General features: G+C 39.1%; 1 protein-coding gene across 2 annotated transcripts; it reads right to left on the bottom strand.

The window, feature by feature from the left end:
• Positions 1-3,275: 3,275 nt before the first annotated feature.
• On the bottom strand, positions 3,276-10,529 carry LOC122655935 (probable monogalactosyldiacylglycerol synthase, chloroplastic). Of its 2 annotated transcripts, none has more exons than XM_043850326.1 (8): positions 9,932-10,529; positions 9,658-9,830; positions 8,288-8,449; positions 7,037-7,178; positions 6,334-6,558; positions 5,324-5,386; positions 5,162-5,236; positions 3,276-3,567 (listed from the first exon to the last, which is right to left on the bottom strand). In XM_043850326.1, exons 1-8 carry the CDS (start codon positions 10,430-10,432, stop codon positions 3,328-3,330), a joined length of 1,581 nt encoding a protein of 526 aa, XP_043706261.1. In that variant the 5' UTR covers positions 10,433-10,529; the 3' UTR covers positions 3,276-3,327. The 2 variants fall into 2 exon arrangements, with proteins under 2 accessions (XP_043706261.1, XP_043706262.1); XM_043850327.1 differs by having other exon boundaries at positions 9,658-9,844; positions 9,932-10,059.
• Between the last annotated feature and the right edge of the window lie 4,086 nt (positions 10,530-14,615).

Genomic DNA, 14,615 nt, shown 5'->3' with positions numbered 1-14,615 from the left:
TCAACTAAGCCAATTCAACCATATCCCAACTAAATGGGATCAACTACATAGATCTTTTTTCTCCATTCAGTTCTATTCAAAGTCATAGTTATTACTAGTCCTACACTATGCATATCTTTTCTCACGATTTCTCTTAAAATCATTTTAGGCCTATCTCTAGCTTTTCTGGTTTCATCAATCTAAATCAATTTCTTACCATAAAAAATCTAAATCAAATCACTCTTCTATACTGGAGTATTCAAAGGCATCTGTTGCACATGCCTTTACCACCTCAAATGACTTTCTAGCAACTTATCATGTATCTGAGCTACTGCTAAATTAGTTCTAATATGTTTATTCCTTAAGTTATCTTTTCTAGTTTTATCATTCATCCATTTCAGCATCCTCATTTTATGATATCTCTGAATTAAAACTTATCCCACGAATCAAGGGGGATATTGACAATATGACAATTTCTAAGAGAAAAGTAACTTGAATCAAGAAGGAAAAATACCCTCTTTAGTTCTTTCATTCGTTTCTACCAATTTAGACCAATTTTTGAAATGGATATTAGCTGAAATTCCTTAAATGGGTTAAGAATTCAAATTGGCCCGATCACGAATGAAAGAAGAATTCACCATCTAAGTTGAATGAACCGAAAAGTTTGACCAGAAGATTTATAAAATATTAATTTCATTTTGTGGGAGCAGATTGAAATGGCCAGCAAAGGGAATTTTACATTTTTTATTTTTTTTAATGGAAGAAGTGTAGAAATAGAAACCTACTCACGATGCCAAAAAACAAAACCAAACAGAAAAAAGAAACAATCATAGAACCATGGCGTAAGGATACACGTGGTTTTTTCTCACACCTCTCTATGTTTATAAAGAATTTCCTATAACCCCAAGAACCCCGGAAAAGGCTCCTGTCCTGTAGTGGCGGGAGCTGAAGCGTCCAGCCCAGCAAAACCACAGCAAAAACAAGGGTAGGGTGGTCATTTCACAGGTGGGTCCCACCTGAGCCCCACATGTGAAATGACCACCCCACCCCCTGTTTTTGAGGGGTTTTGCTGGGCTGGACGCTCCAGCTCCCGCCATTGCAGGGCAGGAGCTAAATTCAAGAACCCCATCACTACCAATTTATAGGGAAAACAAAGAAATACAATTTCCCGAATTATAATTTTCTTAATCATTCTCTAGAGTTATGTTTTGTGCTTGTGGAAGTGAATCAAGCAGTTACCTTTAAGTTGTAATTGATATTGTATTGCTATATGAGACATTAATATTACAAATTATCTCACAAAAATGAATTACTTTTATAGTTTTCAAATAGTAGCTTCTCTTAATCTTTGATCCATCTACTAGTCAGTGGATGACCCTTTGCTTTGAAGATCATATTAAAGAAAGAACTTTTCAATAACAGTTCATATACAGAAACTAATTGAAGGGAATTTGATTTTGACAGGAGTTAAGCTGATAAATTCAGATACCTTTGATGGTTGGATTGGAAACTATATGCTTATCTATTTGATTTATATTGCTCGTATATGTTATTAAACAATTGTAGGCTAGAGTTAAAATCCACTCATCGAGGCGGATTCAGATGCATGCAGGGGTATCCGAAATTCCGAAGGTATTTTGGGGAAAATACTAAAACCTAGGAGGAGTTTGCCAATCTTAGGATAATGTAAAAGTCGATCTCAAATCAGGAAAATCAGCAGGAGATCGATTGCAGCTAGGATCGATATAATGAAATGAAAAGAACAAATTGAAAAATGAATTGGGGTTTTTTCTACCCAGATATTCTTGCAATGGTTGTAGGATTAGATGGGGTTTATAACAATGATGTCTCCCAATAGAGGTGAGACGGCGAAGGCAAGAACCAGCTAGGGAATTGGGAAATCCCTTGAATAACAGGAATTTGGATGATCTGGCGAAGAGTGTCATTATTGTAGAACAGAATCAGGTTGTCCCCAATGCTTCTACTTCATCACCCTCCACTGCAAATATTCCTGGAAAATATGAATTTCAGTGGGACTCTCCAACAGAAAAACTGTTGTTGAGGTTTAGAATGAAACCGTACAGCAAGAGGAGGGAAATGCAAATGCAAATCATGGCAGGTCCAATGACTCAGTGCTCTTGGAGAAACCACACTTGAGGATTTCCTGGTCCAGCCGTGTGCGGATCCGGCTTCTCTCTATGGAGCCCAGCACCCAGGGAGTGCCCGGGGGGCATCCAACGGCTGGACTGTGCCACACATTCGGGTGTCTGCTTGCTCTGCTATTGTTGCCGCCACTGCTCCATTGACAGAGTTTCAGAAGAGAGAGATAGACCAGATACAAGTTAATGGGAAGCACTCTTGCTTACTTCCAATAGAAATGATTGAGATACTGTTTGATGCTCTAAAAGTTGTGATTCGAACCGACTTTTAGCTTACCCGGGGGGTGGGGAGAAATAACTGTCCTTTAGAAAAAGCAAAATTGCATTTATTTGTAGTCATCAAAGTATCCATTATATCACATTTGTCAAAAATAAAAAATAAAAAATATAAAAAATAGGACCAAGTTTTCCTCCACCCATAGAGGACGGTTCACCCACCACCATCCTAGGGTTCACAAACCCCTACTAGGGTTTCGGTATGTTCCAAAATACCCTCCCGATACCTATTCCCGCCATCTCACACCCCTCAGTGAATAGGATCCCATTCACCATGCGTAGAGGAAAACTCAGGTCCTAAAAAATATGTGAAACTCAATATTGATTCCCCATAGAATGCAAGTGCCTGTTAGGGGTGCAGCTTGTATGAATTGGGGACCAACTCAAGAACAATTCATTGTTTAAAGCTCAACCAACTACCAAATTAGCCAACACAACCTTGGTTTCCAGAGTATCCAAGCTGAGCGCAATCCTAGCTACATTTCCCAATCCAAGTAAAGGATGGATCTGCATTGATTTGAACCAGGTTAGGTCAGATGAGTCCGGTTGGGTCCGAGCTAATTTCCCAAACTTGATATTGTGAAGTGGCTCTTACCCACAAGCAGAGAATACCATTCAACTCACCAGTCTACAAACATACACAAAGCGAAATAAAACACTTGCAACAATATGAGCTGAAGCAGTATGCCTGACTGGAGGGCAAGGTATAAGGTTGCGTAGTTCAGGTTCAAGTTGAGCCAACACAAGTTGCATTCCAGAAGAAAGAGATCAAAGCACATTTGGGTTGAAATGGAAAGCAGAACATAAGAACATTATTTGAATATCAGGACGAAACAATAAGATTTGTGGCACAGAAATTACTTTTGCCCATAAGAGCATTTTATCACTAAAAAAAAAGGCAAATTTTGTAAGGTTAAGTTGTACAAGAATACTGGGGTACAAGTAAACTTCTTTGTCTCACCAACTCATGCAGATCATGAACTATCTTAAACACTGCATCTGGTCTAGCCAACTTCAATGCATCCCGAGACATGGCCTTAAGCTCATCAGCTTTTGGACCAAACCATTCAGCAACAATTTTTGCTATCGCTTTTGGTGACTTTGAGAACTTCCCACATCCATTTTCCACTACATATGGTACATTCCCAACTTCCTGTAATATAATATTCACAAACCACAGTAGTAAATGAGAATGTAAACAGGACAGATTTTTCACAGGTTATTCATAAAACCAGGTATACAATGAAGCACAGCTCGTGGTTGTTATCTTGTTAACCAAAAGCTTCCTAAAAATTACAGGATTATCTTCTCAGAGGTCCAGTTAGTAATAAAAGTTTATGCAAGTGTGCTTTAGTTCTTTAAGGGTAGTTGGATCCTCATCTTTCATTCTTTTCCCATTTCTGAAAATCAGTTAATTGATATTAGGCCTGTACATTAGTGGTACTGAAGTTCATGAAAGTTTGTTAGTTAAGAATCGAGCACAAGTGATAACAAATTCAAAAAGGAAAACAGAAAAAATCAGCAATTAGATTAGATAATATTACAAAAGTCAATGACAGCTAAAACTAGGTTTTAAATGTCCAGATATTTCTTACATCTCTCTATCATATAAACATTTTGACATGCATACTCATCTTCCTCCTTCAACAACACCTATGACAAATGCTATTTATTATACTAATAGTTTCATCATGGGTTAACATTTACAGAAAGGAAAAATTATAGATATCATGAATACTGGATAGATTAAGTATAAAATCAGAATTTTCTAATGAAAGAAGTGAAATGCTATTCATGACAGTCATGGAAATTTCAAGTCAAAATCATGGGTTTAATGGTATTAACCTCCTCAATTAGCTTACAATTAAGTTGCATAAGGAGCCAGCGTGTTGTATTGGTAAGGTGGCTTCCTCCCCAGGCCTGGGATCCAATCCCATCTTCAGCTCTTCCAATCCTCCCCAACCCAAAAAGAGCTTTGCTTTTCAGATTGGTGAAGCTTATTCCACTAGGACAGAAACGATGTCATTGAAGGTGGGTTTGGATGTGGTGCTGAAGGCTGGCATCAACAAAATCCTGGTGGAAGGAGATGCAGTCAACATCATCCAACGGATCACAGATGGGAAAGACCTTTGAGATTCATGCACTCATTTAGCTAAACGATGCAGTCAAAATCCTTTATCTTGCTTCCCAGGCAAATCTCTTGCCACTGCAGCCTAGGGAGTGCAGTGAGATGGCCGATGATTAGGCTAAACAGGGTGTTGATTGCCCAAGATTATGTTTTGGGGACAGTATACGTTTACAACACTGTGATCTGTTCCTCTATGCAATTTTACGTTTGGGTTGTAGACTTTGGCGTTCCTCCTTCTTGTTGTATATATTAATAGAATGCAATTTGCAGATTAACAAGTAAATATTGATATAGGGATACGTAGCTATTATTCTCATGATCCTAGAAAAGTAATTCAGCATAGGCCATTCAAAATAGGTCTTGTCTTATGCATTGTTTGTGGGAGCATAATTTACGCAAATGTTCCATGCCTGATGTCTATTTATCATTTTGCAAAATTCCAGTGTCCTTTCCTATTGTTTAATCCACAATTATGAAAATTTATATTGCCTCCATTATTTCCATGTCATATACCTCTTTTTACTATTATAACGTTACTAAAACCAACGGCCAAAATTGGCAAGACCTTTTTATTTGCTTTAACACCAAGAGAATATAATATTGCAGAAACCCTAATTACCTGTCCAGCAATATAATCGTTGAGTATTATAGGAAGACCCCGTATCATAGCTTCTGCAATTGTCCCTGGTCCTGCCTGCAATACCAGCTTATCAATTACAGTTAGAACATTGACAATAGTGCAAACAGAAAAAGGGTCTATCCACCTTCACATGAAAATTACCTTCGTAATAATGCAATCACAGGCACCCATGCATTCTTCCATCTTAGTGACAAATCCCTTCACCTGAAAATTGGAGCTCAAGTACTCGAGTGAGAGAAGTTATTGCACAAAAAAGAAGAATGCACATACAGGCATGTGCACAAATGCTCAATGTGCCTTGTTCCCCTACAGGCATGTACAGCAACACATCAGTCTGAAGCACCCAAATTGATATCCTACCCCTTGATGGGGATTGCAAAATTCTAATATACACCTAAATGGTCATGGAAATTTTCTATTACAACCAAACTAAGCAACTGCACATATGGTAACCCTAACAAAAATACAATATTTTAAGCTTCTAGCAATTCCCTTGTCCTTAAACAGTATCTCCTTCACAATAAAGCAAAGTTCACAAAAGAAAAAAAACCAACCGCATAATAGCAAATAAGGGCAACAGCTCTTGACTCATCCAGTCAACCTGCCTGAAGGTCCTGAGTCTCCTGACCCTTTGAATCTTTGACAGGTTAAAGATGAGTATCCTAACTCGCCTGGCCAATTTAAGTCCACCTTCACCCACCGGTTTTTCAAAAAACAAACCAGTTAATCACACTCTTTTCCAGGTCCAGTCAACCATAGTTATCATGGCTCCAAGGCAAGGCTAAGGTGCCCAAGACAAGAACCATATTCAAGGTAGTTTCCATAATTAAAGGTATGCTTCCTACATCTTATAGGACTGGGCACCTCGATACATAAGGCAACTGGTTGCCTTAGACATCAAGGCCTGCTTGTTGCCTAGGTGGCACCTTGACAACTATGCAATCAACTAAATAAATCATGTTTAACTTCTGGTTTGCTTCAGGCTTTTCAATTTCTATGTTAAGTTGACAAGATTTGACCAGCGCCACTCTCACCTTTATTTGCACATTGAAATTGAAGTTATTTCTGTTTCTAAAAGGAATGTGGGAGCTGAGTTTGAAGAAGAAAAGCATAGTCAAGGAAGCAAATGGAAGGTAAGATCAAGGTGATACCTGAACAGGAATCTTCCAATCAATTGAAAGCAATTTGTTGGCAAGTTTTTTATTGCGGCCACAAATCACGAGAACCTGACCTATCGGTTCACCATTACTCTCATCATACAATGTATTCCCAAGTGCCCGAGCAGTAGCCTCAATGGGACCCATTCCTTCACCTCCTCCCATCAGTAAGACAGCAGGAAGATCCTCATCCATTCCCAACGATCTCCTCAATTCAACCTATTTATAGAAGAGCAATAAGTAGGTGTTAATATAATACTTTCAATTAAGCATAACATAATACTGAACCACTGTGGAAAAAGGCAGAAGACCAGGAAAATGTCAAAGAAAACCAAAGCAAATGCAGTCATGCATCGAGCAAGAAACAACATTCAGTAAGCCCCATCCAAGGTCGTCTACAAATCCAAAATCAACCCAGTCAAATTATTTCAATTATCTCATATATGACATATTGGAATTTTATCTTGAACGTCAAAAATTTCTTCTACTAATAAAAAAATGGGACCAATCAAGTAGGAAGTTTAAACAGTTTTATTGACCAGAAGCAAACCTTAATGAAGCACCAAATGAGGATCCTGGTTTATTGGCTAGGAGAACACCTTAGGTTCCCTCCTCAAACTATGCCAGTGACAGCAAAATATCGTACAAGGCAGGTAAGAAAAGCATATGATGGTACTCAAAAAGAAAGAAAGGAAACCTTAGGTCGGACAGGCTTCACAAATGAAGGTCGCACCGGGAGGCCATAAACTTTCATTTGAGAAGGCTGAAGTCCTGCTTTTAATGCCCTTTTTGACACCTCAATCGTTGGGCAATAGCATCTAGTTACAAGCTTATGAAACCTGAACACAACAGAAACAAAATCCAAGCACAATAATTACAAAGCATATTAGGCAGTATAGGAAGATAAAGTGGTGGACCCAGGGGGCGACTAGGGGGGCATGCCCCCTCCCCCCAACTGTTGACAAACCTATGTCTACATGAATGTATGTAGTGGGGCCATGGCATGCTGTGCCTCCACGTCCCTCACTAATTTTTCCAATGTGTCATATGTATGCCCCTCCCCCCACCCAACATACATTTTACATATTTTTAACTAATAACAAAAAAAAAAAGTCTTATGTTTGATTTGCCATATTTTTTATGGGCTTCTGCTTGAGTCTCAAACTAGAAAAGATAAAATAAGAAATGAACAAATTAGAGCTACTTTAGGAGTAGCTCTGATACATGAAGTTTCGAGAAAGTTGTTTAAGGTGGCATGGACATGTGCAACGGAGGCCTTTGAATGCTCCAATACGGAGTGGTGATTTGATTCAGATTAGAGGAGCTAAAAGAGTCAGGGGTAAGCCTAAAATGACTCTAGGAGAAGTGGTGAGGAAGGCCATGCATAGCTTAGGAATAATAACAAGTATGACTTTAGATAGAGCTGATTGGAGAAAAAGGATCCATGTAGCCAATCCTATTTAGTTGGGATAAGGCTGAGTTGAGTATGCTTAACTCTAAATCTTCATGCCCAATTAGTCTATCTATATGCTCCTAAATATCCGCCACATGGCAGCCAACTTGAGTCCAAATGTTTACAACATATTCTCCACCCAATCCTTGACTTATGTGGTAAGTTTTAGCCCAAAAGCATTGAACTAAAATAGCACAATCAACAGGTCAATTTTAGGAAAGATATGGATGGCTAATAGTAATAAAGGAAAGGTTAAGTACATGATAGGCCATGTAATTGAGTTTGGCTACAAAATTTGAAAGATGAGCAATCCACATGGTTCCCTATCTATCCAACAGTTAGAATTGTCAAATATGTACAAGGCAGGACCATTGCAAATTTAGATACCTATTATGTTATTAGCAATTCCCGAACATCTACCCCCCCCCTCGAAAATTTAAAAAAAAAATTTCTGGCTCCACACCTGGGAAGATCAATGGCAGAAGGAGATCATACCATGTAGGATGGCAAGTGCTTAAGTCAGTTACCACTGTGGTAAACACGATTTTCTCCAAAAGACCCTTTGCCCTCAGTACACGCAGTGGAACATGCTGCATAAGAGGATGTACACTGATAATAATATCTGGCTGGTATTTCATCAGCCCTTTAGCAACCTCTCTGTTAAATGCACAAACATGAAAAGACATATTAAAAAGGGTTACGGAGTGTCACACAATTAACTATTAGAGAGAGAGAGAGAGAGAGAGAGAGAGAGAGAAGACTTATGGAGAATTACCAATTCCTGAAAGCCTTATGTACAACTTTCAACAGAGGTAACTGCAGTTATACTATCATGGATAGCTTATTTGTTTGTTACTTCTCCAAGTTTGAAGAGAAAACTGGAAAGAAAGGTGTTTTTTCATACCACCAATGAATATTTCACTTGGGAAGTTACAAAAAAAGTAGTGAAATCCTTCCAGAAAGATAAGAAAAATGGAAAAACTGCAACATGTTTTTGAAAAGCTAAGGATTAGCATACATGTTTTTGAAAAGTTATAGTTCATTATGACCCAAAAAAGATTTTAGAGGAAAAAGAGGGACACAAACTTTATACAGTAAAGCCAACTGAACATAACAAAACCAAAAACTGCACTTGAATCTTGTTATTTTTCTCAAAACCACTTTTTTGTCACTTTGCTAGAAGATACCATCTTTGTCATGAATGGAGTTCCATCCCACAACAATGAAAGCCAAGTTGTCATAACTCATACCATGAACATTGCTTTGTATATTTCTCTCTTCTTCTTCTCCCATAACAGTTCACAGTCTCACCATTCTTTCATGGCTCGAGATTTTGAAGGACATTAGCAATGGGGAACCTAGTTTCTAGGGTCTCAGGCTACCCTGACAATTGTCAGTTTTGCAAAAATTTAGAGAAAAAATGAGCAAAAATAATTGCCGCTAGCAGAATATTGTTCAAGTATTTTCGTGCACTTACTGAAATTTTAGTTGCAAATTTCATTAAGATCGCACTATACTCAGTAAGTGGAACTTGTCACGGTTCATTCTGCGCCAATATTGTCTACGCACAATATATGTATGATGTCGGGCAAACGTGAAAATCAACTCTTGCACTCGTCAGACTTGGCCTTAGACTGGAGTTCGTTGGGCATTAGCATTTTAAGGGAGTGTAAAGGCAATAATATCCAGGGACTTAGAAAAAAAGCAGCAAATTGAAATTGCAGTATGTAATGGCATATGTTTTCCTTCAGGTACTATCAGTAGACATGATTTACTATTTATTGACAAGTACACAACACAGAACTTTTGAGTAGAATACTGAGAGGTGAGGAGTGGGCAGCAAGTAGAAGGAAGCAGAGGCTCACCGAGCTATAAAAGTAGAAGTTGCAGCAAAGTTGGATTGATGCACCACACGAGGAGAAGACGCATAATATGTCAACTTCCAGAGGGGACCATGTTTCACCAAGAAGTTATAGCTCCTGGGCAATTGGTTGAAGGGCCAAGGCGTGTGATCTGTCCACAAATCTGTAACAAACACCTGCGCCATACACTCTTAACACGCAGAGCATGATCAGTAAATAGTAAAATAAATCCCATGTTATTGAACACCATAGTCCGATTGTAATTCGTTGAACTGACCTGATACTCATCTCCAAATTCTTCATTGAAGGTTGCTTTGATGGCTTCCGCTGAAGCTCTGTGACCACCACCAGTGTCACTCATCAAAATAAGCACCTTTTTTGGATTCTCTGCCTCCCCACCATTCACGTTAAAACTTTCCTTGGCCAGACCACCACAACCATCATCACCCAATCCATTCTCTCCCGAAGACACACCAACTGAGGCAAACCCAATTGGGATCCTTTCACAGTGCAATCTAATAGCCCTATTGAAGTTATTCCAAATCCTCTGAATCCTTAACACACTTCTACTCAAACCCAAAGATGCAACCACCTTGGGCCTCTCCCTCTTCTCACCAACTAAACTCTCGAATCCATCACAGCGCAAAAAATTAGACAAAATGGAAGAGTGCCCATTAAAACCCAGATTGCAAAAACCTCTAGAATCGAAGAAACAGTCCCATTTGGATAAAACATCGAAAAAAAGAATGCGTTCTTGAGTTACAGCAGAAGTACGCATTGTTCTGTGTTTGCAGGTGGGATAAGAAATCCAGTCTATATTAATCCATGGAGGTCGTAATCATGGGCAAGAAGGTATGGGTTATCTCTGTACATCAAGAAAATCAAGGAACAGAAGAAAACAAGAAGTGAAGTCGGGGTTTAAATCTTTATAAGAGGGGAGGGGCTACTATCTGATTCTGGTAGAGAGAGGACAGACGAGGAAATGTTGGGACGATATCTTGCGGTGGAATTGGAGCCACAGAGAGAGGATTTGGGGTGAGAACGGAGATTCCTTTGCGAAATCCACACCAAAAATTTACTCGAGACGATAGTCACGAAACTCATGGGAGTTCTCAGTTTCTCAGTTATTGCTAGTCTTGGTGTGGTGAAAGAAAAGGAAAGCCGCCAGCGACACACCAATCACAGCGTTAGACACATGAGGACAAGAGAGTCTTTTCAAAAAAAAAAGTAAGGAGCAAGACATATGGTGGGCGCTGGTACCCAGCCGGTGGTTAAAAATTAGAAGGGAAAGAGAGCCCAGTTCGGGAGAATGCACACTGCATCAGGCACAGGGGTAGGCAAAATGACTGACCCACTCCCATGAAATGCAGAAATAGCACCCATGTTGATGATTCTGCGTGTGTTCTCATTGGTCTCGTTGATGTAGGGTTCACACTCCCCTCCCAAATAGAAATACTTTCTTATGATAGAAAACCAATAGAAAGGAATCTTTTCCATGAGGAGAGTTTTTTTTAAGAAAAATGTTCTTAGTGGGGGGGGGGGTGTAGGCCATACCCAGACATAGTGGTGGGCAAAATGACCGTCCTACCCCCATGAAAGGTAGAAATCCTATCCTTTGAGATGCCAAATTGCGCTCTCATTGGATGTTATGCACGCGTGGCCCTTGCACTCCCCCATAGAGAACTGCTTCCCATTTTTTAATATATAAATTCTAGGACCGAGTTTCCCTCCACCCACGGTGAATGGGATCCCATTCATCAAGGGGCAGGAGATGGTGGAAATGGGTATCGCGATGGTATTTTGGAACATACTAAAACCTTAGGAGGGATTTGTGAACCCTAGGATGGTGGGTGAACCGTGCTCTATAGGTGGAGGAAAAGTGTCCTAAATTCTATGAGGAGATGAGGAGGATTGATGGATTAGAATTTAGAAGTATAAAACGAACGAGATCTCACAAGAAGATTGTACATCCAGTATAAGAACCACCCAATTTGAATCTTTGTTTCTGACTTCTGTGTCAAGATTGTAGGCTAGTGAATCGAGGCTTGGCCTAACGGTTGGCTCCCTGCCTTGATGTGGTGCAGGTGCCCAAGAGGTCTTAGGATCGATTCCTGTCACATGGGTGTGTGAGTGTGCCCCCCTCCTTCTCTCACTTCCTATCATTCCCCTCCTCCCCTCTGGTGTAAATGAGTTAAAGTGTGTCAATTTTGGACCAGAAATGGAACTGATCCACCCAATAGCCTATTGGTCTGGTTCTACATCTGCCGATAAGTTATTGGTCCTATTCCAAATTTATCAATTAAGAACCGTTGGAACCGAAATAAACTCACATCCTAATCCTATATATTATTTAAGGGTTTTTTACAATTATCACACCAAAATCTTTACTATCTACTATTACCCCCCCCCCAAAACTTTCAAACAACTATTACCCCCCTCTGATACATATTAACCACTAACTGACCCCCACCGTTACATTTCCGTAACGATGGGGGTTAGTCGTGACAGTGTGCCGTTGTCACGAAATTTTTAGGACCAAAATGCCCTTTTGGGTTGGTAATTGTAAAAAAATAAAAAAATAAAAAATACCATCACCGTCCTTCCTCTCCTTCTTCTTCTTCTTCCTCCTCTGCAACCCCAAAACCGTCCTTGCTGAACAAAGAAAGTTTGGGTGATCAAATGCAAGATCCGCAGGGTCTATCCATGCTCTCCCCTACCATGAACCTGAAATACAAAGATACTCTGTTCTTCGTCCCAAAACAACAAAACCCATTCAAAGATTCCTCCCGCTTAGAGTTCGGACTCCTCTCCTCTGATTCTCTCTTCAACCCATCGCGAAGAGGTAGTTCAAGTGCCTTCTTGAGCAGCAGCAGAAACTTTGGTTCTTTGTCCCTAAACCTTAACGACAAGGATCCTCAAGCCCGACAACATAGAGTTTCAGATCTTTGCATTTCCGGATTGGTATTTATTGGCTTTTGTTTAGAAAATCTCTTTAGGGTTTCTGAAATCAGATTTGGGGATTTCAGCTGGAGACTGTTCTACAGGGTTTTAGTTACAGAATTACCAGTACCTAAAAAATAGAGTTTTTTCTTTACTCTATTTGTTTTCGGAGTCACTTGAACTTAGAAAGGTGGATTTGGGTTTGTTTGAGTGTTTTAAGAATGGGCAGAGCAGATTTTTCCTGTTTCTTTTTCAAATTCAAACGATTCTACACATACTCCCATGCTCAGAGAAATGAAATCATCGGAGCAAAAACAGCACAAGTATCAGCGATTCAGTATTGTGTAACTCTTCTTATGCTACTAAACATAGAGAAAATAGATAAACAAGAATAAATTATGAGATATACCGAATGATCGCTTCCAACTACACCTGAAAATCCACCATTAAAACATCCTAACGGAATTGAAAAACAAAGAATTGAGATGCTTAACTTCACGGGGGAGAGAAAAAAAAAATCACCATAAGTGTGATCGATATCTCTCATCTCCGTAATATCCAAGAAGAGGAATTTTTACAAGATTCACGTAGTTCTTATTGCAGAAGATAGACGAAAGTGAGAGAACATCGCAGTCGCAGTGGCTGCTGTACCTGCAAACATTTTAGGGTTCCAATGAAATGAAAGAAAAAAAGAAAAAAAAAATTGGTTTAACCATTCGCCGACATATGTTCTCTGTCAGAACTAGATCAGACGGTTAATATCAACTGAAGGCCGAAATAGTTCGAAGGCTCCAAGATCGGAGGCTTTCTGCTCGTCGATGAGAGACTTCAAATTCTTTTTTGGGTTTTTTACAATGATTTGATGAATGCAATTTTGGGGTTGCAGAGGAGGAAGAAGAAGAATGAGAGGAAGGACGGTGATGGGTTTTTTTTTTTTTTTTTTTTTACAATTACCACCCCAAAGGGGTATTTTGGTCCTAAAAAATTCGTGACAATGGCACACTGTCACGACTAACCCCCATCGTTACGGAAATGTAACGGTGGGGGTCAGTTAGTGGTTAATATGTATCAGAGGGGGGTAACAATTGTTTGAAAGTTTTTGGGGGGGTAATAATAGATAGTAAAGATTTTGGAGTGGTAATTGTAAAAAACCCATTATTTAATACTTAAGACTTAAGGTCATGTGAGCTAAGGTCAAACCTTATTTTTTCAGTCTTTCAAATTTGGTTGGTACCACTTGTTTTGTATACTATGTTATCAAAGATCTTATTGTAAATTTAAAGGTCCATTTGGGAATGTAAAATTAAGAACATACCTTAAACTAATCCTAACTTATGATGGTGGTGGTGTTCCTACTTATTAATTAATACAAAACCAGAGGTAATATAGATTAGTTCTATCTTTTATGATTTGAAAAAAATAAAAATAAAGCATATCTTGTGTGATTGAAATTAGTGTCTTTCATGTGTTAGGGAATTTTTTTTTTTTTAAATTTGGACAGCTTGGAACCATTTACGAACCAAAATTGGCCCACCCATTAGTTAATGGTCCTGGATCTAAAGTAGGGATGTAAATGGATAACTGAAATCCAAATCCATATCTGTTTAGGGACATCCGTATTTGTTTAGAGATATCCGGAAAATAATCTGAATACTCCGATTAAAATCTGTCCGAAAAAAAACCGGAATACTTACTAATAAAAAATCAAGTAAATAATGATTTTGAGGGTTTTTGAAGATTCAACTGATTCTAGAATATGATGAAAAGAGAATCATGATCTAAGAGATATGGATTGAGAGTGAATTGTATCCGCTAGGGGGAGGAAGGTCCGGGTTACACAAGGCAGAGATGTAAACGGATGGTCGAAAATTCGAATCCGTTTAGAGGTATCTGTATTCGGCCAGGGAATATCCAGCTCCGATCACATCCGATCCGTATCCGATCCGTTTACATCCCTAATCTCAAGTTTGGAACTGATTAACTTATTGGTCTAGTCCTAACCCTTTAGGATTGGAACCGTT

The sequence above is a fragment of the Telopea speciosissima genome, chromosome 3 (assembly GCF_018873765.1).
Source record: "Telopea speciosissima isolate NSW1024214 ecotype Mountain lineage chromosome 3, Tspe_v1, whole genome shotgun sequence".
In the NCBI taxonomy this organism is placed as follows: domain Eukaryota; kingdom Viridiplantae; phylum Streptophyta; class Magnoliopsida; order Proteales; family Proteaceae; genus Telopea; species Telopea speciosissima.
Note: the sequence above shows the minus strand (reverse complement) of the source record. Positions and strands in the feature narration are given on the sequence as shown.

Excerpts from the sequence above, each read along its gene's own strand:
- LOC122655935 (XM_043850326.1), bottom strand. The coding sequence starts at position 10,432 with ATGCGTACTTCTGCTGTAACTCAAGAACGCATTCTTTTTTTCGATGTT. Across the intron at positions 5,237-5,323 it reads GTGATTGCATTATTACGAAG|GCAGGACCAGGGACAATTGC; the intron begins GTAATTTTCATG and ends CTGGTATTGCAG. Across the intron at positions 3,568-5,161 it reads ACGATTATATTGCTGGACAG|GAAGTTGGGAATGTACCATA; the intron begins GTAATTAGGGTT and ends ATTATATTACAG.